The sequence below is a fragment of the Dasypus novemcinctus genome, chromosome 13 (genome assembly GCF_030445035.2).
Source record: "Dasypus novemcinctus isolate mDasNov1 chromosome 13, mDasNov1.1.hap2, whole genome shotgun sequence".
Lineage (NCBI taxonomy): Eukaryota > Metazoa > Chordata > Mammalia > Cingulata > Dasypodidae > Dasypus > Dasypus novemcinctus.
The window spans coordinates 64,624,883-64,652,406 of record NC_080685.1 but is presented as its reverse complement, the minus strand read 5'-3'; the positions used below and the strand labels follow the sequence as shown (position 1 = coordinate 64,652,406).

General features: G+C 41.1%; 1 protein-coding gene across 3 annotated transcripts in view; it reads right to left on the bottom strand.

Moving 5' to 3' along the window:
- Positions 1-999: 999 nt before the first annotated feature.
- Positions 1,000-27,524, bottom strand: part of RGL1 (ral guanine nucleotide dissociation stimulator like 1) — a 257,827-nt gene continuing 231,302 nt past the window's right edge. For all 3 annotated transcript variants that reach the window (XM_004469095.4, XM_058274849.1, XM_004469096.4), the window contains 6 exons: positions 26,710-26,831; positions 23,724-23,813; positions 14,752-14,938; positions 9,211-9,465; positions 4,617-4,731; positions 1,000-2,730 (listed from right to left, as the gene is read on the bottom strand). In XM_004469095.4, coding sequence (XP_004469152.1) covers positions 2,543-2,730; positions 4,617-4,731; positions 9,211-9,465; positions 14,752-14,938; positions 23,724-23,813; positions 26,710-26,831 — 957 coding nt within the window. In that variant the 3' untranslated portion in view covers positions 1,000-2,542. The remainder of the gene's footprint in view (positions 2,731-4,616; positions 4,732-9,210; positions 9,466-14,751; positions 14,939-23,723; positions 23,814-26,709; positions 26,832-27,524) is intronic.

Here is a 27,524-nt window from a genome sequence, read left to right as displayed (position 1 = left end):
GTTACCTTGGATCCTTAATCTCAGTTGGATTTTCAAAAACGTGTCCCCATCGTGTGAGTCCTAGGAACAGCAATCTAGCAAACATACTCGCCTGCAGCTTGCTCGGAACATCACTCTTTCCCCTGAATGCTCATAACACTTGCCAGTCGGGGAGGATCCCTCCTAACCCGGCCACTGGCTCTCCTTCTGCTTTCTCCAACCAATCCAGTGTGGGCTTCCAAAAAGCTTGACATATCAGAACCCAGAACCTGCCTGATTAATGCTCCAGATACAACCCCTTGGGGTCTGGCAGCACAAGCCAACCAAATCCCAAGTCAGTTTATTAGTTTAATCAAAAGATAAACAGATGATGGAGATGCAGAAAGATAACATGTGAGCAGCTAAAAACATTATGTGACTGTCTACCAGGAAACAAATTTAAGACATTTAAAGTGGCATTAAATAAATGAAGCTATGTTTTATCTACTTAGAATTTCCATCATCTTTAAAAAAGTATATATATTTTTTACATTGCAGTATATAAATCTAGATTCTACATATACAATATAAGTACAAAGGCAAGCACATGGGCACAATATATGTCTTGGTAGTCACACCCCAAACTGGGCCAACAATTCTGTATCTTCTTTCTGACCTTTGAACTGAGAAAAATTAGGCTGAGACTGCATTTGACTTCAATCTCTGTGACTTCTGCCACCTTGGCCATCTCTCCTCCAAGTACAAAAGCACAAACCGGACAAGCCTTACAAACTTAAGGAAGTGTTTTCTGACTAGTTGAAACCCAGTCAGTCTTTATAATACACAAACTGGTCTCCCTAGAAAGACCTAATGGAAATCTGAGGTCTTCTTTGCTCATTTTTTGGTCCATTTCCACACATCTCTAAAACTTTTCCTGGTGTTTCTTACAGATTTCATATGGCTACTTATATAAATCCCACATGTCTTTTGAGAGCTGAATTACAGGATTAGGAGAAAAAAAGTCCCATGTTACAATCTGTATTTCATAATCTGAGTTCATTTTCTTTATTTTTGGAATAAAAACTGGTATTTTGAGAATTTTTTCTTAAAAAGGACAACATTCTGAAAGTGCTTCTTACACGTCAACCATCCCACATATGGCTTTTAGTTCAAACCCCAGCACAGCTCAGATTTGAAAGGGAGAGCATGATGGTGTTGCTAGAAATAAAAAGTCACTGAAACAGTGACACTGTGATAGCAGGTGTGGGAAGCTGTAAAAAGAAAAAAATGTTATTGATTCCATCTGGAAGAATGTACCTCTTTGAGAGATTACTTCAATAAAAGATGCAGCCCCATTTCTTTCCCCATGACTAGGCACAGTAATGCTGTAAAAGTTAATAAGTAAAATAGGACGCTGCTACTGGCAGGGAACATCTTCAGAGGAGCTAAGAGGGCAATCACTGTTCAGAAACCTTTCACAGGCTCAAAATGATCAAATATAGTCAATTGTAGTAGAAATTTCTACACCTGAGAAACAAATTGCACATAATAAAGAGGTACTACAGTTCAGGTGGCAAAAGGCTCCAGACATATGATTTTACATGCAAAAGGCATTCGGAAAAGGCAATGATATAGTGAGATTCTGAGAAATAAAAGAGTCCAAATGAGTCACGATTCTTTTGCACTTTCTTTTCTGGCCAGTAAGCTGATAATGTTACCAAAGAACATGGCTGTGTGTGCAATAATTGTGATATGTTCCGGGGTAGGGGCGAGAATAGAAACTTGACATGGTTGCCAGAAATCAAACGGGCTCATGTTGACTAGAGACGAGCGATGGTGAGGTCAGGGGGTCGGAGTGGGCCTCAGAAACTCCTCCTACCCTACCCCAGGGTAGCAGAAAGTGACAGATAGAAGCAGAGGTTGAGGCCACTGGCTCATCCAAACCCTTTCCAAAGAGGCCTTTCATTCAGCCTGTGGCAGGTCCAACCTCTGCAGCTGTTCTTTTCTGGTGGCACTTGATTGAGAAAGTAATTCTCTCCCTTTAGAAAAATAAAGTTTGGAGTTCTTGTAATACTGGCACAAAGGACACTCTGTATGCTAGGAATGACTCCGCTTACTTGGAAGGTATGAGATTAGGTTCTCAGTTCCTTTTATCACCCTGTAAAAAGTGACCTTAACTTCCCAGGCCATTGTGCAAATTTGTTTTCCCATAGTCCAGAATATCCCATAAAGTCCCTCATATATATATATATATATATATGTATGTATATATATACACACACACACATACAACGCACCAAATATGTGTGTATATATATATATATACTTATAAATGTGGATAATTTTGCATTCCAGTCTCAAATAGGCCAAAGAGAATCAGTGAATCATTCATCGTTTTCATGTCAAAATCATTTCTGATTTCCCCACAATGCCTATCATAGTGCCTTGTACACAGTAGGTACTCAATAAATATCTGTTGACTTCACCAATGATCCTCTAACACTGGATGGTAGTTGCAGTCACCACTGCCTGTTCTCAGCCCCACTCTGCCTTTGGAAAGCAAGGGGCCACTTGGTCCCTCCCTTTACAGGGTGATTTTGCTATGTCTGTTGCTCCAGCAGCCCCGTTTAGCTGTCCTGGGCAATGTCAAGCTGGTCCGGCTACGTAGTTTCACTTGCTCTTCCAGGGAGTTCTTTTTGCGTAAAATGAAGTCAAAGTTCACTTGGCTGTTCATGGCATAAAAGACATTTGCTGAGTCTGGGATCACTAGTTCTGAAAAAGATACAGAAAGAGAACGTAGTCAGCTTTCGCAGGTCAGCCTATGGGGGTGAGGGGAGCAGGAGACCTAATCTACAGAGGTTCCCAGAACTCTTTAATTAGAATATTGAGTTATTCTTTTAAGTAACTGCCAGTCTAATCAGTATTTTATTCCATTTGAGTTCTTGCTTTGTCAAGAGCTTGCGTCTTAATATTCAACAGCATCCATATAAGACAGTGTATATCTGCTAACATTTAGACTATTTTCAATGGTACACAACCAGATATTTGCAATTTCTGAATAAGGTTTGTTCCTACTAGTACATGAAATGATCAAATCAAAATTTTCAGTTTGCCTGTATTTTTAAAAGAAAGTATATAGAGATTGGCACTCGGGTAATGGGTAAAAAAACAAACAAAAAACAGAGGGAATAAAAAAGGTAAAACATAGTCTAGCTTGGTGACATCAGGGTGAGAAGGCAACCTGGAGAGGAACTGGTTGGGGAACTGGATTAAATGAGCCTTCTTTTAACCTCAGACATTCAGATCCCACAGCAAGACTGGAGGAGCTCAAACTGGTTCTTGTACATTATTCATACAAATGGTCCACAAAGAGTAACACCCTGAAAATTACCCCAATCCACAAAGAGTAACACGTCAGTATAACACTTAGCACGTCCCCAAAGGACTTTCATGTACACTATTTCCTGTTATCTCCACAAAGGCCCTGTAAGATATGAGAAACAAGCGGGATAATATTTCCACTTAACTAATGAGGAACCAGGGAGGTGAAGCAGCTGGCGGGAGACCACACAGCTGGTGAGCTGGAACACCGGGCCCAGAGGCTGCACCTCAGGACTCCTGGACCTACAGCCCACTAGCCTTACTTGCTAAGCACAGTGTTATGAGTTTGCATTTTCTGGGCAACATGGTGAAAACTCAGGAGACCACTTTTCACCTTCGAAATTTAGCTGTAATTACATTAAAAGGTCACTTACAACTGAGAAAGGTTTGCCCAAAAATGTGGAGCTCAGTTGAATGAATGAGAAAACTTCCCAGAGGCAGCTGAAAAAGGATTCTCTCAGAGGCAGTACATTTTTAATCTCTAGGGACAGATACTACTCTAATTCAGCACTCTTCTCTAGGCTCCAGACAGAGCCCTGGGTGATTTCTAGGCCAAACGGAATATAAATTGCTGCTGCCTCCCCAACTTGTGTAATTTTCTTCCTTTGTGGGGGCTTGGGGGAGGAGGTCTGCTTGTTGGTAAAAAGAGTTCTACATTAAGATGTTTACAACGTTCACGTTGGGTCTGTCAGCATACAGGGTTGGCCTCTGGCAACAATATTTGCTGCTCCTTTTGAGTGAGAGAAGAGACTTATTGAGTCAGTTCCTATGATGTGACAGGGTATAGAGGAATTATCTCCTCCTCTCAACCTTTATCTAAAATAGAAAATAGATACATTCAGGGGTGACTGTTGGCCATAAGAGGCTTCAAGAAAAGGATTTTCTTAAATGGTTCCCAGTGATATTGAAGCATTTCATAGCCTACCAGTTCCATGCCTAAATAAGCGTGTGGTAAAAATATAAAAAACTTCAAATTCTGATGTTAGAAGCTTTTACTTCTTGAATATCAATCATAAATAAAGGTAAAGCCTCTCATAAATGATTAACTGAAAGCAGGAGAAAGTATTGGAATTGCTAAACTTCCAGTTTATATACAACTTAGAAGCACATTATTGGGTAAAGAAGTGCCACAGCAGCAAAAACTGAAAATGCAGTTAAAATCCCATTCTCAATTCCATTTTAAAAAAAGGTAGTGTATCCATTTTCTGCCTTCCAAATCTGAGAAGCAGCATGGACCTGCTCCAGGAACCTTCCATGAAGAGGAACATGTGCCCCACCTTTGTCCTCTGAGATGACCTGCACCAGCTCAAACTCTTCAGCCGGGTCAGAGTCCAGGTTGTGCTTCAGCATTGCTCTCTGGATCACAGCAGGGGTTTTATCCTGGCTTGTCAACTGGAAAGACAATGAATGAATGTGTAAAGCATTTAACTTCATGTCTTCTGAAAGAGTTTTCCTGCCTCTCTTATACTTGCTAAGAACATGCTGTCTTGTGCTACACAAGCCTTTCTAGGAAGACATGGCCTAGTGGGATGAGCACTGGACTAAGAGCCAACAGTCCTGACTCTACCCTTAGTAGCCAAAGGATGATGAGCAGGTCACTTAATCTCTCAGGGTATCAGTGTCCTCCTTACTAAAATGGACAGAACACCTTGCCTTGCCCATCTTGCCCATATCAATTACAGTCTGATTAAAGAATATGTATGAGGGTATTATGAAAACTGTAAAGCATTAGTTCTGAACTGAAATTATCCTCACATATTCTAATTTGCTGCTACTGACACTGGTCACTGGATGGAAATGGCCACCATGCTGCCCATTTCAAAAAGCACAAGTGACCCTATCACCCAGCTTCCCACTCTTCTGGATATTTATCAAGAGAGATAAAAGCATACATCCACAAAAAGACTTGCACACAAATGTTCTGAGCATATGTATTCATAATAGCCCAAACTTGGAATCAATAGGCGAATGGGAGAATGGATAAAGAGTTTTAGTATATTCACAATAGAGTATTATTCAACAAATAAGAGGAACTAAAAACTGATACATGCAACAATATAGAGCCGCTAATTCTAATTGCGATCATCAGTTCCCCTCAGTAGCTTTTCTGGTACAAAGTAATAAACAACTAAGGAAAGCCTTTGGCCATCTCGTCCTCATTTGGACACATCTGGGCAACCTAAATAAAGGAAATAAGGTTAGCCTGACTTTTCTTCTTAAAAGGAAGTTGAAATTTCCCAATTTAAACTCAACTTAGCCTGACACTCATTCTCCAAGTAATGTTCTTTCTCCTTTAATTTTATGCTACTAGGCCAATTTGACCTAGTTGTGAGAGTGTTTCCTTTAAAGGATCAAGAAACACATTTTCTTCCTTGAGAACTGTTGTGCACCTATTTTTTCCCTTGCAAACGGATATGCCAGCTGTTTTGGTAATAAACACATGAGCATGATTTTTGTTGCTTACAAGGAATTCATTGTAAAGCATGTTGTTTATTGAATCACAAGTACCAGCTGCGCCCTCAGGCCGGAGGGACGGATTTGAGCACTCACAAGCTCAAGCTCACAATGACAGAGTTTCCTGAAGGAAACTTTGATTCTTTTTCTGGCCTCCTCTCTTCAGTCCCCCTTACCTCCTGGTGATTTTTAAGTGAGAATAATCTGTGTTTTCATTGTTTCTTTCATATTTAAAGAAATCACCAAGGAATGGTACATAATTCAGCCCTCTTTATATTGCAATAAGCACACTGAGAATAGCTGGCTGGTGGGCAGAGGAGAGGGGAGAAAGTCAGAATTTGGAATGAGGGGAGCCTTTACTTGTGCTTTTAAAAAATGTTAGATATATTCTTTTCAAACACTTAGAAGCTGAGTTTTATTGAAGTATATTTTACATACAGTTAAATGCACAGATCCTATGTTTAGTTCTTCAGCTTTTAGTAACTATATACACCTGTATATGCACCACCACCCAAATCTAGATAAAGAATATTTCCATCCTTCTAGAAAGTTCCCTTGAGCCCTTTTCTAATCAACCCCTCCCCCCACCACTTAACCCTAAGATTAGTTCTCTAATGCCATAGATCAGTTTTGACTTGTAAGGATAGAGTCCTGCAATATGTATAACCTTTGTATCTGGTTTCTTTTGCTTAATATGATGTTTTTGAGATTCATCTATATTGTTGCATGTATCAATTTTCAGTTCCTCTTATTTGTTCAGTCCCGCAATATGTATAACCTTTGTATGTGGTTTCTTTTGCTTAATATGATGTTTTTGAGATTCATCTATATTGTTGCCCAGATGTGTCCAAATGAGGATGGGATGGCCAAAGGCTTTCCTTAGTTGTTTATTACTTTGTACCAGAAAAGCTACTGAGGGGAACTGATGATCGCAATTAGAATTGGCAGCTCAGTCATGTAGGCAGGCTCATGCTGTGACACTGAACCAGCAAATGTCCAAGGGAAATACAATGCGAGCCATATATGTAAATTTAAATTCCTAGTAGCAATATTAAAAAGGTTTTTGAAAGTGAGATTTTAATAATATATTTTATTTAACTCAATAATCCAAAATATTATTTCAGCAGTTAATCAATATAAAACTATTAATGAGATATTTTACATTTCTTTATACTAAGCCTTCAAAATCTGGTATGTATTTTGCACACATGCCACATGTCAATTTGGACCAGCTCCATTTCAGGTGCTCACTAGCCACAGCTGGCTACTGGCTACTGTACTGGATGGCCCAGTACTGAATAATGCTTAGGTGTCTCTCTCATGCACCTTAACCAGAATGAAAAGTTAATGGTCATAGGAAATCCTGAGAGCAGGGAAGACTTGGAGATTGACATAATAGAAAGAGGTACCTTTAGAAATAGTCTTAAAGTGTTATTTTTTCCTAATTTCTATGGAAAGACCTAGACTCAGGGGATTAGGATAGCTCCTGCAAAGCAAGTCCTCTAGGCCAGTGGTTCTCAACATGCAACCTATGGCTCCTGGTCCCTGAAACTCTCTAAGGGGATCCTGAGGACAAGACTATTTTCATAATAGTACTAAGATGTTATCTGTCTTTTTATTTGTGTTGATATTTGCATTGCTGCTGCAAAAGCAATGGTGGATAAAACTGCTGGTCCTTTAGCATAAATCAGTGCAGTGATAATCAACTATACTACTAGTCATTATACTCTTCAATGTCCTGCAATCGAGCAAAAAACAAAAACCAGAAAAAAGAAAGCCAGTTTCACTGAAGAAAGCCAGTTTCTTCTGTTAAGCCAGACTTTAAGGGATTTGCAAAAATGCAAAACAATGCTACTATTCTCATTCAATACTTTTTGGAAAAATTAAATATTTTTCATTAAAAAGTATAACTTACATTAATATGCAGTACACTTATTGTTATTTTAAATGAATTAATAGTTTAAAATGCCAGTTTTAATATCTAATACGGTAAATATCAATAGCTATAACCCATATAACCTGAAGCCCCAACAATTTTTCAAAATGTAAAGGGATCCTGAAACTGAAAGTTTGAAAACTGCTATTTGAGGCCAAATTCAGTTGAATTACTTCCATCCTTTGGTCCAGGGCACACAGTAAAATAAATTTTATGAAGAGAATTCCCATGGAGCAAGGTTTCTCTTTGGAATGCCTGACAGTGAGATTGAGACACCAGAACAGTGTGTCATCTTTCATGATCAGTCTATGAGCCAGGTTGGGATGATTTTTTAACAGAAGATGAGTGACACCACCTCTGTGTAATATAAAGGACTACAGAAGGGGTTGGCAGAAGTTGCAGGTACCACAAAGGCAGTCAGTGTACTGAGGAAGGAATCTGGGGGACAGAGGGGTATCATCTGTTCAACTCTTCCCCAAAAAGAACACTTACACTGCACACAAAATCTAAGACTCATCCTGGACAGTAGGGTTTGGAATAACATCCCAGATAGAGCACAGCAGACTCTGACTGTACCTATCACAGGTTCCAAAGCATAACTGTTTGGTGTTATGAATCCATGCTATAATTTAGAGACACTTTAGAGCTATGTAGGTGGAACATACTTCTCTGGTTGGGACATGTAAGAGAATCTCTGTAGACACTCCAAAAATAAGCAGTGCTGACCTTGGCTTCCCTGTGGGTCTCCCACCTCCCTGGCACCCCTCCCCCACTGCCCCTTGAGTTCTGTCTCATACACTCACGCCCTGCATGACCGAGTCCACTCTGTGGAGGCCGGTGGACTCCCAGTTCTCAAGCCCAGCGCCAGCACGTGTTTCTGTTCATCTCATACACAATGGGCTCTGAAAATTCCACTGGTGCCTCCAATTTAAATGCCCCCTTCCCCCCCTCCCCCCATCTCCCTAATCTCTTCCCCCAGTAGTTCCTATTCACTTACCAGAACTTGTCTGGACAGCATCTCATCTTCCCTCACCGTCCTCCCCAGACCAAAAACCAGAAAGTTGATGACCTAAATGAATGAATTCTACTGTTCCACCTCCCAAAAAGCTTTCAAACATCCATATCTATTTGTTGCCATGGAGGACATTCCCAAGAATGCATGGAAATTCCATTATAAAACCAGATGTTAATCTATATGTAAACTTCCAAGAAGGTGTAAAGCAATGACATCATCCTTGGACTATTGTTACAGTCATCCGAGTTGACAGTTTTGAAAAGGGTGATATGGATTTGGATGAATAAATTTCAGGGTTTGATCAGTTCTAAAACCATAACCTATATGCATTGTAAGAATGTACAGATCCATGTAATACATCACCACCTCGGCCCAGGGACATCCCGGCATTCACGCATATTCGTTTTGTGTGAGTGCACACACATGCTACCGTTACACACGCCAAGGCTATCGGTCTGCGCCTCACCATGATGCTCTTGTACATGTTGCCGTTGTTGTCCTCTATGCTGATGCGGATGATGCAGGTGTCTTCGTTCTGCTGGTTGTAAACAGGAGGCAGCACTGTCGAGGTAATGGATGTCACGGAGACAGAGCGCTTGTGGATTTTAGGGTTGTTGTTGCAGGATGGGGGGGAGGAGAGAGGGTTGATTAAGGATGACATCCCTGAGGAATTTGTGTCCATGGAATGGATAGAGGAACACGAGGAGGAGGATTCCGAGAGCTGGAAAAGTAAACACAACCCAGAAGAAATCACAACTATTAGCACTTTGGCCAATGGCATATTTTACATGTTTCAAAGCGGAGGCAGAAGTCGAGACAGATGATTTCAGTTATGTCCTCCCCGACAGCCCACAGCACACAGGTATCTTCTCTCTGGTGTCAGCACCCCCACCTCCCACCCGTAAAGTCAGATGCAGTTCAACGGCTCAGTCTGCCTCCCTGTGAGGCAAGGTGGGTCTCTCGTTTTCCTAGTTTTCAGCAGCTCTTAGGGAGGTGAACCAGCAGATGGCAGCAGATACCAGAAACCAGAGGCAATATGGGCTCCCGAAGGAAATCCTTAATCCACCTGCTAGAGCCAAGTCCTTTCATCAGTCCTACTGCCTTGAGCAGGAACACTGCTTACCATGCCCACAGAGATCCTGACCCCACATCAATACCAGATTTTGTAGCAGGGGGCTAAGATAAGGATCTCGGATTATGCACGTAACATTAGTACCAGAAAGGCCCTTGAAAATCCCCTGGCCCTGTTCCCTTTCCACTGCTGAGGAACCCGAGGCTCAGAGTAAATGGGACTTGAGGTTCACACAGCTAGCAGCTAGCTGACAGAACTACCAGGACCAGCACTCAATTTCCCTGGCTAGAGCCAGCATGCAGCCAGGGCTCAGCCTTCTCTTCATGGGGACATGGTAAATTACCTAATGTACCACTACCTCGGGGATATTAAACCCGGTGAGGTTTGTGATATGCTTTCCTGAATGTACCTCGTTTTGGTCTCATAACTATCTTGTGAACAAAAAAGCAGAACATTACAAAGAGAATAAGGTTCAGAAAAAATAAAGTGACTTTCTCGAGGGAACACAACCTCTGATGGGTTCTGCCACTTTCCCTATTTCCAGATTTGCTGGTAGAATCAACTATTCCTATTTTCATATTGGATATCAAGGACAGTTATGGCATGGGGTGCAACAATTAATGTGTTTTTCACATTTCTCCTACACACATCGCCAATTACCAAAGAAAAAGGATGCCTAGAACTCACTAGTAGGTGTGTCCCAAAAATCATTAAGTTAAAAATTTCAGTTCTTGTAGAAAATTATGAGTAATTTCTTGAAAGCAGGTAGGAGGTATAGAAATCATACCGTATTAATTTTATAAAGTATCCTGACAGTAATTTTAAAAACAGATACTTCCTTTCATAATGGAAACAGAATATAGAAGTTTAGTTTCCAGATTATCTAGCTACCAACAAACTATTTGTTTCCTATGGACTTCTTCTCATGGCATAACTGTCAGTAAATTTCACTGAATAATTTGTTAATTAAAAAGTCAGCCAGCTCTTTAATTTTGTATGTAAGATTCCAACTGTGGTTCTATCATAACATAGTTTTGGTTACTTTCTGAAACATTTTTTAAGTTTGTTTTTATATTCCTAAGTAAATCAACTTTGTGGTTCATATCTGAGGGCTAACTGATGGTAGATTATTTTAATAACAATATTTTGCTTGCAGGTATACCACACGGCAGCCAAAAGCATCCATTTCCAGTGACTGGCAACATTTTCACCTTCACTCCCCTGTATGAAACCTTTTTTTTTCCTGTTAGTTTTTCCTTGGTAATCAAGACAAAGCTTGATGACACCTGGATTATAGCAACTTTACTGACAAGCTCCCAAATTTTCAATGAGAACTTAACTAGTGAGGGGCAGTGTGAAAATAAATGTTTAGAATTCAAGGTCAGGGACATGAAGAAAAAAGAATGCACATTACAGTTCACTAAAAAGAGGATCTCCCAGTGTAGCCTGTGGGAAAAGAAGGGAGGCAGACTGGCCGGCTGCTGGAGAGGGCCTTCCATCACAGATCTCAGAGCAGGAAAGGACCGTGGAGGTCATCCAGGTCAGGCTACGCCATGAACAGGAGGGGGCACTAGAACCAAGGGCCTTTCCAGTTAATATTCTGCAGTCCAGGAACTGCTTGCAACCAAGTCAGGTATTCATTTTTAAGCCTAGAGAAATTCCTGATTCTGAGAAAGCTTCATTCAAAGAAACACAAACTATGACTTGTGCCAAGAAAGTAAGGTACCAGTGTGATGAAGGATGAGACAAAAAGGATAAAGCAAGGGGTGTGGAGGCCACACTACGCGGGGCTTCGACATAGTTTTAAAAGGGATGATCTGGTTCTATGCACATTTGCTCTGTACCACCAGGAAGTGTGGATGTGATTCCACCCCTTTCACAAGCAGGGAGAAATCCCACGCACTAGTGGGCAATCCCCCATTTGACGCTTTCCTACAATGTCCATCATCAGAAATGGGGCCTACAAAGAAGAAGAACCTGTCAAAATGAACCCGGTGAGGCTTCACTCCAGATTTTGACCAATTCCGTGCTGCATGTCAAGGCATGGAGAATGGTTTCAGCTCTGATTTAGGGATCATGCCTTTGAGAGAATAGAGAGGTTACTTTGAAATCTCTGGATTTCAAAGAAGAAAGGTAAGTGAACCCATGGGGGCACTACCCGAGTCATCTCAGTCTGACGAGTCCTGAGTCTGAGTCACTTGAGTGGTCTCAGATTGGTGCTGTTGCAACACCACGCTACACAACACACAGATCCCTGCTAAGAGGCCCCTTCAAGCCAACAAAATGAAGGAATAATTACCAACAGTCCACACTTCCTTGGCCTACGCATAAGCTAGGGGGCCAAAAGTCACTACAGAGCAAGTCTGGCTGGCCAAAGCACTGCCCCCAAGGGTGCAAATTCTGGTCGTGTCAAAGTAAACCTCCCTGATCCCAGCCCCTTGACCAACTGACTGAAGCAGATGTGTACAGACAAGTAAGAGCAAGCTTTTGTTTTTTTTTATTTTATATAACCATGGAGCATGGAAATCCTCTGTGGGAGTTATTTTATCACCTCTCACCACTCTCCTTATTTTCAGACATGGTAGATTGTATCAGTTACCAATTCCTCATCCTTCCCTACATCTATGCCCTTTGCCCTGTGACTTCGCAGTTCCTCCCACTAGAAGTGGAGCATATTTCCCTGCCTCATTTATTTATGTGGGATTTGGTCACACAGTTTGCTGTAGCCAATGCACTATTTTTTTTTTTAATGTTACATTAAAGAAAAATGAGGTCCTCATATACTCCCCACCCCCCTCACCCCACTTCTCCCACATCAACAACCTCTTCCATCATCATGGGACAGTCATTGCATTTGGTGAATACATTTTGGAGCACTGCTGCACCACATGGATAATGGTTTACATTGTAGTTTACACTCTCCCCCAGTCCACCCAGTGGGCCATGGCAGGACATACAATGTCCAGCATCTGTCCCTGCAGTACCACCCAGGACAACTCCAAGTCCTGGAAATGCCCCCACATAATAGCTCTTCTTCCCTCTCCCTACCCTCAGCAGCTACCGTGGCCACTTTCTCCACATCAATGCTACACTTTCTTCCATTACCAATCACAATAGTTCCATAACAGAATATCAGTAAGTCCACTCTAATCCATACTCTATTCCTCCATCCTGTGGACCCTGGGATGGCGATGTCCACTCCACCTATATATCAAGAGGGGGCTTAGATTCCACAAGGATGATGGATGCAATTCTCCTGCTTGCAGTTGTAGGTACTCTTGGTGGATGTGATACAAACAAAGGCTTGAAAGGTGCTGTGTGGCTGGGGGTGGTGGGGAGAGGCTTGCCTTCTTCCTCATTTGTCTCAGCTTGAAAAGCATGTCCTGGGTATAGACTGCCACTCCAAAAAGAATGGGAGACAGGTGGAGCAGACCTGGATCAAACCTTTGCCCTGGAGGCAAGTCCAACCCAAAGCAGCCACCCAGCATTTGAATGAGAGAGAATAATTGGTAGTTGTTTTAAGCCAATAAATTTTGGAGTGGTTTGTTATGCAACATTAGTGTGGTAAAAGACAATACCAAGAAGCTGACACCTTTCTGCCTCTGACTTTTTGCTCCTAAGAAAACCCTACATCTCCTAAATATAGTATACCTCATGTTACAGGTCACAGTCCTTCAGCTGCCTTTGGAGAGGGGTATGGAACAATATTTCAAAGTCTATGTGAATAAACCAACCTGTTCAGTGCCTTCAGACATGTCTCTATGAGGAATGGATCCCCAGACAAAGTCTGTTTTCAACACCTCTTAAAATTACAACTTTCAAAATACTATGGGTGTTTGATGATGCTCGCCCATGCCAGCGCCGCCTCTCACTCGACACTCAGCCAGAGGGGAAGGGGTAAGTGAGGAGGTCTCTGTGCCATAATAGTACAGAGCAGACTGTCTGCAAGTCAACCGGCACCCAGGAAGCAGCTGGTCACAAAAGCTGTTTGCAAGAGTGCGCCCTCTAGTGGAGGGGTGAAGAAACCACATCGCTACAGGCCTGGTACTGTGGTTCTCTGTGAAATAAGACGTTATCACAAGTCCACTGAACTTTTAATTCGTAAATTTCCCTTCCAGTGTCCGGTGTGAGAAATTGCTCAAGACTTCAAAAGAGATCTATGCTTCCAGAGCACAGCTGTTGGTGCTTTGCAGGAGGCAAGTGAGGCCTATCTGGTTGACACTAACCTGTGCTATCCATGGCAAACGTGTAACAATTACACCAAAAGACATCCAGCTAGCACACTGCTTATGTGGAGACTGTGCTTAAGAATTCACTATGATAGGAAACATTTCATTCTCAAAAAAAAATCTTCTTTCTCTTCTTCCTATTATTGGTAGTTCTGAACATTAGATATTTTTTTCCCACGGGGTCAAAAGATAGCTAAGTATATGACTATGAATGGAAAAATAGGGAACAGAAATCAGATATTGGCAGTTTTTCCATTTTCATTTCTGTGTGACTTTTTAATACAAATGTGGGGACACAAAGCATTAATGCAAGTCAAAATGTTTCAGTGAACAAGTTTCAACAATTCAACTCTATAACAATTATAAAGAAACTTGTTAAACTTTTCTGGATAATGCCGGCATTTGGATTTTTTTTAAAGTGAATTTCTTATTGATGGAAACTAAATCCTGTTTGTAGCACTTTTACCATACAGCAGATTCCATCCATTCACTACACTTTTCTAACTGAGTTGTCCAACATGCAAGTACATGTTTTTAATGTTGTCTGTCTTCTGCGCTGCTCCTATAAGTTTGCTATTAAAATACATTAAACTACAAAAAATAAAAATACTATGGAGTGATAAACCTGAAAATAGACATTCCTCATGTGGCAAGAAGTGTATTCGGTGCATGCACAAGGAATTATGGAAAGCGATTAATTATATACCTTTTTGGGGGGCTCATCAGGTGTGTCCATAGGAGTGATAGAGCCCTCCTCAGCCTCGGAGTGGTTTGACTCGCAGGATGACACACTGACGGAGTCCATGCTTTCGCCAGAGCTCCCACTGGCAGTGGACTTGGGCTGCTCTTTGGTGGGTGTGCTACTGGTGATAATGTCTGACCCCAGGAACAGTCTGCAGAAGACAGAGTGCCAGGTATTTGGACTGTTATAAACTTGGAATCCATGATGAAGCACACACTTTTATGTGGATTAAGTCCTTGATGTTGTCTCAATCTTGCATGCCCTGTCATTACTAGTTTGGGGAAATATTTGCTAAAAAGTTTCTATAAAAATTTTTAGTAAACTTCTTGTCCTAAGAGATTATTTCCAACTTCAAAGAATGCACGGATTTCTTAGCTGAAGAGATCTATATTAATCTGAGCTCCTTCTAGATCAATGGTTCTCCATTTTGTTTTTTTTAAACAGTCTATGGACCACCTTGACAGGATCAAAATACCATCATCCCACCCCTGTTGCTTCCTACCAGAAAATGAATTTCATGAGGGTGAAGGAGAAGTCTGGCACTGCTTTGAGAAAGCAACCAAGAGGTAAGACTTTTGTTTCCAATAATCAAATGAACTACAATAACCTAAACCCCTCTACTATGAAATAACTAGGTAAGAAATACATAAGAAATGCCTTTTAATGTTGAGTTTGCAACATAGTAAGGGAAATTCCTACAGGACAAAAATGAAAAGGGAACTGAAAACCAGAAGCACATGAGCTAATTCTGCAGCTGCTCTGGTTGGAGAGTGGGAAGTGCAGATGTTGGCAAACTAGGGACATGTGTTTTAACAGTATACAGGGGATCAAAGAGGAAGGCTTCTGTTCATTTAAGGTGGGGAACTGGAACTGAAATCCATATATATAGTCAGAACCCTCAAAGGACGGCACCCTTGGTAAAAAGACGGGCTAGAAAAGTATCTACACACTGACACAGGAAGACCACAGGGAAAAATTGTCTTAGTCTGGGTTTAGATGGAAGAAAAGTGTGTCTTGGAAATAGTGTGTGACTGTGGCTTGTACTTAACACAGATCTGAAATTTGAATTTATGTTACTTCAGTGATCTAGGTACTCTTAGGCCAGTGATTCCCCTGCGACACCTAGAATTCTTTTTTTTTTTTAAAGTAAATCTTTCTGGCTCTCTAGAGAGATAGTCCCTCAAGTCAGGCTGCAAAGGATTGTTTAATAAAGATGAGCTCACAAAAAAAAAAGACAAAATACCACAAGGAAACATTCCACCCAAAAAGAGAGTCAATAGGTTAAAAAAAAACTGGTTTACATTCCATATGAGAACTATAAAAAATTAACTATAAAAAATTAATCATTCATTCAACAGGTATCTGAAAGCCTACCATGGGTCAGGCTATAAAATAAATGTATTTAAAAATAATAAAGACCATCAATAGCCAGCAGGATTGCATCTACTAGAGTCAGCTCCTGCTACAGGCCAGTTAGTAATCACCCAGAACTATCTAAAGCACCAGTTTGGGGGCTCCAGGAGACCAGAAGAGCATCCTGATACCCTTGAAAGGATGGAAGGAGACTGCCTATCTGCAGGGAAGATTCGTAAGTAGAGCCCTCCATGCCCTGGGGATGGTGCCCATCCTCCCCTGGAGGCATAAGCCTCCTCGGGAGCTATGCTACAGCTGGAATTGGAAGTTCCACTTCCCAAAATTGGGGAAGGAAGAGATGGTTGGGCACCAACTTCGGCTACTGATTAGAAAATTCAGCAGGCTAAAGTAAAATCCCAAGAACAGCTAGGTTTGAACCTGTCCAAGTCAGAAAGAGGCTGGTAGCCACCCACCTTAGCTCTGTGCCAGGCACGAGGGGAAGCAGGGTGGACTGACAATCACAGTGCTGGTAGGGACCGGCTTCTTTCATCCAGGCCAGATGGCAGCTCTAGCTTAGGCCTCAGCCCCACCTCCAGCTGGGAGGAAGCTGTGGGGACCTGCACCAGCCTCTCCGGGAAATTACAGGCCACGCCACAGAGGCTGGTGATCATCTTACTCTGGCACCACAAGCCTTCTCAGGAGCTATTCTGAAGCTGGAGTTGGAAACTCCATTTCCCAAAAACAGGGGAGGAAGAGATGGTTGGCCACTGACTTTAGCAATTGATTAGTAAAAGTCTGAATCTGTCCAAATGAGAAAGAGGCCAGTGGCCGCCATTCTGCCTCCACCCCCAGCATGAGGGGAAGCCAGGCTGACTGAAAAGCACGGTGATGGTAGAGACCAGTTTCTTTCACCCAGATCTGCCTGCAACTCTAGCCTAGGCTTCAGCCCCACCTCCAGCAGGGAGGAAGCTGGCACCAGCCTATCCAGGTAACTGCAAGTACATTTAGCTGGCACAGATTGAATAATCAGAAGTCTACTGGGTGTATTGCAGTCATCTTGGAGGTGCACTGCACAGACTGCTGCCCATACCTGCAGATTCATCCCCACCACAGGCAGGGGAGAAAGGTGCATGAAGCTTCATCAGTCCCTCTGGGTAACTACAGTCTAGGCCTGCACGACTTGGGTTATTCCACACAGCTGTGGCTCTGCCTCTACCGCTGGCAAAGGAGAAAGTTGGGAGAAGATTCATCAGTCCCTGGGACAATGCGGGCAGCTTGAGCCTCCACAGAAAATAGCACCAACTACATCCTTGGCTCCTACTACATAACCAGCAAAGGAGAAAGGGCAGGAAGCCCTAAACTAAAGAGAAAACACGCACCCAGAATAAATACTCTTGTAAACCAGATACCAAGACACCAACAAAAAATTACAATCCACACCAAGAAACAGGAAGATATGGCCCAGTTAAAGGAACTAGATAAGCCTCCAAATGACATAAAGGAGTTGAGACAAGTAATCATAGATGTTCAAACAAATCTCCCTAATAAATCCAATGAGAAAGCTAAAGAAATTAAAGATATTAAGCAGATAATGGATGAGCACAAAGAAGAATTTGAAAGCATACATAGAAAAATAGCAGGTCTTATGGGAATGAAAGGCACAATAAATGAAATATAAACTATACTGGAATCATATAATAGCAGATTTGAGAAGGCAGAAGAAAAGATTGGTGAACTTGAAGAAATGGCCTCTATAAGCAAACCTAAAAAAGAAAGATGAAGAATGGAAAAAAATTGAACAAGGTTTCAGGGAACTAAATGACAGCAAGAGATGTGCAAACATACATGTCATGGGTGTCCCAGGAGGAGAAGAGAAGGGAAAAGGATTAGAAGGAATATTTGAAGAACTAATGGTAGAAAATTTCCCAACTCTTCCCTATTGGAGGACATAGATATCCATGTCCAACAAGCACAACATACTCCCATACAAAAAAAAAATCCAAATAGACCAACTCTGAGACACAAATTAATCAGAATGTCAAATGCCAAAGACAAAGAGAGAATTTTGAAAGCAGCAAGAAAAAAGCAATGCATAACATATAAGGGATACCCAGTAAGATTAAGTGCTGATTTCTCACCACACACCATGAAGGTGAAAAGACAGAGGTATGATATATTTAAGATACTGCAAGAGAAAAACTTCCAGCCAAGAATCTTATATACGGCAAGACTGTCTTTCAAAAATGAGAGTGAGTTTAGAATATTCACAGATAAACAGAAACTGAGAGAGTTTGCAACCAAGAGACCAGCTTTGCAGGAAATTCTAAATGGTGTACTACAGCCTGAAAAGAAAAGATAGGAGAGAGAAACCTGGAAGAGAGTCTGGAAATGAAGATTATATCAATAAAAGTAACTAGAAGTGTCAAAGGAGTGGTGAAAATAAAATATGACAGATAAAGCCCAAATATTCATGAATAAACTTAACCAATGGTGTAAAGCACTTGTATTCAGAAAACTACAACTCATTGTTAAAAGAAATTTAAAAAGTCCTAAAAAATTGGAAGAACATTCCATGCTCACATATTGGAAGAGTAAAAATCATTAAGATGTCAACTCTACTCAAATCGATATACAGATTCAAAGCAATCCTGATAAAAATTCCACCAGCAATTTTTAAATAAATGCAAAACTTGATTATCAAGTTTACTTGGAAGGGAAAGGGATCCTTAATAGCCAGAAACAGTTTAAAAAGGAAAAGCAAAGTTGGAGAACTCTCATTTCCAGGCTTTAAGTCACATTACCTAGCTACAGTGATTAAAAACAGCATGGTACTGGCATAAAGACAGACATACAGACCAATGGAACTGAATTGATAGTTTAGAAACAGACCTTCACATGTATGGTAAAGTGTTTTTGACTAGCCTGTTAAACCCAGCCCAGGCAGAAAAGTCCATTCAACAGATGGTGTTGAGAGAACTGGATATCCATAGCCAAAAGAAGGAAAGAGGACCCCTATCTCATACCTTATACAAAAGTTAACTCAAAATGAATCAAAAACCTAAATATAAAAGCAAGAACCATAAAGCTCCTAGAAGAAAATATAAGAAAATATCTTCAAGCCCTAGTGAGAGGTGGTGGATTCTTAAAAGTGATAAGAGGAGGACTAAGATGGACTACTAATGTTTAAAGTATGTAGAAGTTTTAATTAGCTTTACTGTAAAAGTGTGGAAATATTCAGAGTTGACAGTAAAACATTATAGTGAGTAACAGTGATTTATAAATGCAGATGTAGCTGAAAATGTAGTCTAGGGATGTAAATGCCAATTGACAGAATGCTGGAGAATAATCCAGGAAAAAAGCACCGTAAACCCAGAGGTGGATGAGAATTGTGGTTGATGGTACAGAGGCAAGAGTGTCCTTTGTGAGCTAGAGCAAATGTACATCACTACTGCAGGGCAGTGGGAATGTGGAGAAGCATGGGAAAAATACAAGTGGAGTGACCTATGGACTGTGGTTAACAGTAATAATGCAATATTCTTGCATCTATGCCAAAGATGTACTGTGTTGATAATGGGGCAGTATGGAAAATGAGTGACATATGATTGCTATGGACATGGTAATAACTGGATGATATTATCTCATAATCTATAACAAATGTTCCACAACGGTGTGGTATGTTGATAGAGGGGTGTTGTTTGGGAATTCTTCACATGTGCATGATTATTTGAAAAAAAAATCTTCTAGAAGTGAAAAATGTAGTGATTGAAATTACAAACTCAGGAGGTTTAAAAATAGTAGAAAAGAAAAATCATGCACTAGAAGATCTGAAGAAAATCTCCACAAATCAGCATCAAAAAATGAAGAAAGGTAAAAGACATGGAGAATGGAATAAAAAAGTCCTGCAGGTATATAAGAGGGATTCCAGAAGATCACTGAGCAAATGGAAGAGGGATCATATATATCTGAAGAGATGGTGGCAGAGAAGATTCCAGAACTATGAACCACATGAATCCTCAGATCTAGGACCCACATCCTGAGTGGGATAATTAAGATTGAACCCTCATTTTATTGCAGAACGCCATATAAAAGACAAAAGAAGTTCTTGAAAGTAATGAGGACAGTGGTCCTAACACAAACAAAGGGAACATTACTTAAACAGATATCAGACATCTCAAAAGCAATAAGAGAAGTCAAAATAGTATCTTCTAAGTACCAAGTGAAAATAGCGGTCCCCTAGACTTCTATACCCATCAAATATAATTCCAAGAGTGAGGGCAAAGTAAAGACTTTCTCAAACAAAGACTGAAAAGATTTACCATTAACAGATGTACACTGAAAGAAGTGGTAAAAGGAGGAAAGGAGTAAGAAGCAAGTGAGATCAGCATGTGAAGAAACTAGAGATGGAGATAATCCCCAACAAGCACTGACTGTATAAAATAACAATAATAGTAGAAACAATGTGGATGTGCTTATTTTTGAGTAAATATTTTAGGACTTAAAAGCTTATATTCCTGAACCACAAACATAGCTTTTTATTTTTTCTTTTTTAAGGAAGTTATCGGGGATTGAAGCCAGGATCTCGTACATGGGAGCAGGCACTCAACCACTGAGCTACATCTGCTCCCCAATGAGAGTTGTTTTTTTGTTTGTTTGTTTTTGTTTTGTTTTTAGGAGGTACTGGGGATGGAAGCTGGGTCCTCTTACAAGGGAAGCAGGCACTCAACCCTCTGAGCTACATCCCCTCACCTCAAACGTATCTTTGTTCCGCTTCCTCTCCATCCCACTACCTCCAGCCACATTTTTCATGTACATTCTTTTCATGGATCTCCAAGCACTACTGGGGCTAAAGTGGTAAAATCTACACTCTGATCACAATTCACAGAAGAAAAAACAATGTCACTGTCCTATTCCTTCATAAATTACAGGACCACTGAAGGCTGCTAACTAGTGGTCCTCGGCCCATTTTCTAAGAGTCTAACTTTGAACTAAATTGTTCAAAGACTAAATGTTCTTCCATCTTTAGAATTCAAGGAGGTCATTCTGCTCAACCCTGGCTCAACACTAGATACTCTGACCTTCAAACTAGGCACCTCTTCCTCCATCACTCCTAAAATTTATCCAACTCTTTGGATGATGCATCTTCAAATGTGGGGAAAGCAAAAATACATTTTCTAGATTTGTAAAGATGATAAGAAGATCATGAAATATTTTGAAAAAGAATGATATACAAACACCTTGGCCCATATAAGAAATAAGATGGAGGACATGTGAGCCATTTTCATAATATATCTTCAAAATCAGTTCGAGATAGCAAGGGATAAACAAAGCATCTCAGCAAGATCTCAACAAAGTGATGGATTGCATGCCTAGCACACATTGTGCAGGGCACTACAACCTGACAGTAGTATTCTGCTTCACCTGGATTTCACATTAACACCCACCTAGAAGTGAAACACTGTGCACAGAGAGGCCTCAGGTGTGTTTACAGCACCAAAACAAACAAGATGTTTTTTCCATAAGAAATAATGGTAACTTTTCAGGCGCCCATTATGAACTAGGTGCTGTTGCAGCTTTACAGTCCCAGTTAGAACTCAAAACAACCCACTGAGATAGATAACATTATCCTTATCTCACAAATTACAGAATTTTTCATGGCCCACTCAGCCATGAAAAAACTGTCTGAAATTCCCTCATCGGTGCTCTTGTTTGTGCCATAATTGCAGATTACGTCACTCAAAAGATCAGACAGGTATATGTCTTCAAAAAAGATCAAATTTACTACTCAGATCATAACCCTTGTTTTCTTGAACTCATCTTCCCAGCCTTCATTAGATTCATTAGTTGACTGTGAGTTTCATGCCCAATAGATCAACTTTGTGACAGATTAGGATCTCCTGAGATTGTCCTGTGTATGAATAGCTACAGCAAAGGTCTATCTAGTTTTCCCCCTTCCTCCCCACCTCTGCTTCTCCTCTCCTCTTTTACCTCCCATTCCACCTTATTTCCTTCTTTCTTCAGAAAGTATTTCATGCAAGAAGCAGTTGGTAAAGAGGTTATGGACTTGGCTCCAAAGCCTAATCTTAGGTATGACCAGATCCTCCAATTACTAGCACACTATTTGAGCTGTCCATGCCTCACTTCCCTAGCCAGAACATGAGGACAGCAGTAGCACCTACCTCTTAGGTTATTTTGAGAACTGGGCGAGAAATACATGTATTGCTCTTTGACCAGGGTCAATTTATTCATTCACTAAATATTTTGTAATTACCTACTATGTGCCAGACCCTGTTCTAGGTTCTGGGAATATAGCAATAAACAAGAAACAGACATAAATCTCTACCCTCATAGTATTTGCATTCTAGATAATAAGCAGATACATACACTATACAGTATATCAGATGGCAGTGCAGAGAAATTCAAAGGAGGGGAAGACAAAGGGGGCCAAAGGCAGGTGAAGTAGGCAAGTAATAGTATAAAAAACTGGGTGGCCAGGGAAGGCTCCCTGAGAAGGTGACATTTCAGCAGAGCTCTGAAGAAAGAGAGGGAGTGAGCCACACAGCTATCGGGGGGAAAGGATTCTAAGCTTCTAAGGCAGGGAAGTGGCAAATAAAAATGATCACACTGAGTGTGTCCAGGGAGGTGCAGAGGGCTGGAGGGGAATAAGCAGAGTGAGTGAAAGATGAGGACAGATAGGTACGGGTGGGGCGCCAGGTGATGCTGCAGATCCTAGACGGCTTTGTGGGCAGACATAAGGACTTTGGATTTTACTCAAAGGGAGATGGGTAATATGGTATTAGCCATAGAGGGCACTGGGCTGAAGATACAGTCATGAGCAAGGTGGACAGGGTTTCTGCTCCCAGGATGCCTGCATTCCACTGACGGAAACAGTGAGCATGATTGAGAGCGATGAGGCAGACAGCTGCACGAGAAAGGGTGCTCTCTCAGGAAGTAATAATTTTGCCTGTTTCTGAAGGAGCTCACCATGAATAAAGGACATTCTGGTCTGTGGGAACAGCATGTGCAGAGGCCCTGAAGCAGGAGCAAGCCTGGAGTGTCTGAAGGATGGTGAGAAGGAAAGCGTGGCTGGATCTCGGTGAACATGGGGGAGCATGGTATAAGAGGAAATTGGCCAGGAAGGCAGGGGACAGGTCAAAGGGTCCAGTAAACTAAGGTCTAGTAAACTAGGATAAGGAGTTGGATTCCGTCTTAAAATAAAACAACTGGAGGATTTTTTTAAGCAAGGAAGCAAAAATAATCTAGTGGATATTTTAAAAGACCACCCAAGCTATTCAGCGGAGAACGGATCGTTGGGGGTATTGTGGAGGCCAGAAGACAGTGAGACGTTGCTGGAGTGGTACAGGCCAGAGACGCTGGTGATTTTACCAGAAAGCAGTGAAGAAGAATGAACCCATTTAGAAAATGCTCTGAGTCCATGACAGAAAGAGAAGCCATTTAACAAGTGAGCTAAAAGCCCCTCGTTCTTGCCCTGGCTCAGGGAGAGCCTGCGGAACTCCTTTGCCCGCCCCCCCTTTCTCCATCGGGCTGGACCCTGTTGGGGCCCCAGAAGCGCTGGCCGCACTCACAGGCTGAGCCTCTTCACCATGCTCTTCCGAGGCCTGGGGGAGGTGGCACTGGTGTCAGCAGCCGCTTCAGTCTCACACGAGAGGTTGTAGCTGTGGGGGGAAAGGGGTTCATAAGACCAAAGTTTAAGAATTGAGGAACAGATTCAAACTCACATGATTTATTTAGATTATGTTTTAGAGTAGGTCTCTTGTTATTCAAAGTAAAGGCAGATCCTCCCGTGGTCTTTCACAAATGTCAGTGGGTACGGACCTGATACCCAGATTTTACAAATTTATGTTATATGCCTCCTCCCCTCAGCCACCACTGGTACATAGACTGAAGTCACTTAAGCCTCAAAACAAGGATTCAAATGCATTAACAGCATCAAAATCTGACCCCATTCTGCTTCCTGTCATTCCCATCCCACTGTGAGGCCAGAGGAAGAGTGACTTCTTCTCTACTATGTCACTCCTATTACTTTGTGTGTGTGTAACCACAAACCTTACCTTCATCCATGGGAAATAAAGAAGAGATTTGTGTAAACTAATCTTCAATGAATAGAAATAAGCAGTTATATATTTAAAAAAACACGTATTTTTAATCCCAAAACATCCTAAATTAAAAATGCTCCAGGTTTAGACAGCTATATGACAGGCAGATACAAATGCCATAAGAGTAATTTGTATCTGATTTGAAATGCCATTTATGAAAGCCTATGGCTCTAGCTAGTACATTTATTTAGTTACCAGATAGATGGGTGGGGTTGAGTCTGGTAAATATTAGCTTGGAAAGTTGCTAATTATGCCAACTTTTTTAAACCTAAAAATATATCCAGGTATATGCTCAAGTAGAAGTATTTACTGACCAGGGAATTAGTAACCAATAAGCTAAGCTGTAGAGTTTTTTATAAGAAACAAGATAAAAATGGGGTGTGATTAACAAGATTCCTTTAATCATTAAAAAGTCAATAACAAAGCTGATAATTCTGAGTATGGACCTTTTAGTCCAAACCACAAGCCATGGTATGCATGTTTCGTACATAAGAAAGATACACACGGAGAATAGTAATTCATACAAACTGGTCATCACATCAAAATTGTGAAGAGAGGTAATAATTATTTTGTTTTCTATATAGCAAAGAAAAAACTACACTAATTTTTTTTTAAAGATTTTAAAATTTATTTCTCTCCCCTCCTCTCTCCCCCGAGTTGTCTGCTCTCTGTGTCCATTTGCTGTGTGTTCTGTGACCGCTCCCATCCTTATCAGCAGTACTGGGAATCTGTGTTTCTTTCCGTTGCCGTCATCTTGCTGTGTCAGCTCTCTGTGTGGGCGGTGCCATTCCTGGGCAGGCTGCACTGTCTTTCACACTGGGCGGCTCTCCTTATGGGGCACAGTCCTTGCACATGGGGCTCCCCTACGCAGGGAACACCCCTGTGTGGCACGGCACTCCTTGCGCACATCAGCACTGTGCACGGGCCAGCTCCACACGGGTCAAGGAGGCCCGAGGTTTGAACAGTGGACCTCCCACGTGGTAGGCAGACACCCCATCCATTGGGCCAAGTCTGCTTCCCAAACTACACTAATTGAAGAAAACTTAGACTCAAAGATTTTGTTTTAACACAATAGGAGCATACTACTCTAGATGAAGGACCTCACAAATAGTCTGTTTTGTACACGAGGAAGCTGAGGCTTATAGAGATTACATGATTTGTCCATCTTCTACAACCAACCTAAGAATTTTGATTGGAGTCCAGCACATCTGAGTTTGAATCCAAACAGTCAATCACTAAACCTAATATTTATCTAAATCTCAATTTCTTCATTGGAAAATAATTTTTATTTTGCTGTCAATTTTACTCTCCCTGATGATAAACTTTCAAGGAAATCTCCTGTTCTACAACAGGAATTAACAAACTTCTTCTGTGAGAGACCAGAGAGTAAATACTTTAGGATTTGCAAGTCATGTGTTAATCTGTCTTATCTACACAGCTCTGCCTTTCAAGTGTGAAAGCAACCATAGACAAGATGCAAAATGAATGGGCTGTACTCCAATAAAACTTTATTTATGGGCACTGAAATTTACATTTCAAATAACTGTCCCATGTCAAAATATATTCTTCTTTTGATTTTTTCCCAACCCCTTAAAAATGTAAAAAGAGGCAGTGGGGTGTACATGGCTTTCGGGCCCTAATTTGCCAACTACTGGTCTACTGAATAAAGACCAGGCCCTGTGGGCCAGTATTCAAGGCATTTGTAATTAATGTGTCTTTCCATGCTCATCAACTACTATTTTGAAACTTGTCTCTTGTGTCCCAGACACACCAGAGTTCTTACTGTTCGTCGGAACGCCAAGCATTGTCAGGCTGCCAGGCCTCTGCTTGTGTTCTCCCTCTGTCTGGAATGTTCTTCTCCAGTTCCCCTCCTTGCAAAATCTCATCTCCTTCACAGTTGAGCCCAAATGTTAACTCCTTTATAGCATCTTCTCTACCCCCCATCCCACCCTTGGTCAAATGAATTGTTCCTGCCCATAGGCTCCTGTAACACTTTAGCTACCTATCATATTTCATTTCTGCCTCTCCCCAAGACTGAAAGTTCCCTGAAAACCAGTATCATTAACGAAAATGACAAATTTGGAGGTGACGGGGTCACTAATGATGATGATGATGATGATGATGATGATACACATTTTAACTGTGCTTTCCCAAAGTATTGTTTCATTTAGTCCTCACAAACAAGCATTATACGGATGAGCATCCTGAAGAATGGGAAGAATATGTGGCTTGTTCAAGGTTACAAAGATAAAAGTAGCAGAACACAAATGTGAAGGCAGATCTTCTGATGTCACTTCAGCTTTTCCTGCTATACCAGGCTGCTTTGAAAACTGAGACCCTAGAAACCCAGTGGCTGCTCACTAAGTGGTTGTTGAATAAATGACTGAATGAGGAATTAGATGCAGTATTCTGCATGCCAACACCTCAGCTCCACTCTGATGGATGATATGCTCACCTTTCCTCCTCCGTTAAGAGATGCTGCCTCTGAAACCACTGGATGAACTTTTGGTCTGGAGTCATACAATAGCTGTTGCAGGCAGACTGTAAGAGCTTTATTTGGGCAATCACCTCAAATTCCTGATGCAGACCGAACACCAAAAAGAAAGAGTGAATGGTAAGTCCAAAAAAATATCATGTCTTCAACATGAAAACATGCCACATTAGGATATGAGATGGAGAAATCCATCTATGATGATGCTGAAGCACTGCTTCTTAGAAATCAAATGGCTGAATAACTTAAAAATTCTAACTCTGAATCTCTCAAGTGGTCAAGCAATTATCAATTCTCCTTTCTCCTTGAAAACTTAATTTACATAACAAAACAAGCTACCAAAGCAACCCAAAAGTCATAGTGGCTTCCTTTTTCTTTTTCCCATTTTTATTTCTGTGACTGAAAAGTTATTTTTTTAAGTTTGAGTATTTCTTAAAGATATGGAAAATTTGTATTTCTACTTCCTAAAAGAGAAATCAATACTTGAAGTAATGGAGTTTGCAAATTATCCACCCCCATATTCTTCAACTCTTACCTCTCAATAAATTAGTTTTGGTAGGGCAACAGATCTAAACAGTCCAGGGCCTCATAAACTTGAATGTTTAGATTTCCTGAATCCTTGAGTTTTTACTACTCCAGTAAATCATTTAACTAAGTCTTTTAAAGCTCACAAGAGAAGCAAGTATATAATCATGTCCAAAATTATTTATACATCTTTTAGATGCTTCAATAACCAGTAATGGGTTTAAGCTTAAGATGTTAGGTTTTATACTCAAACT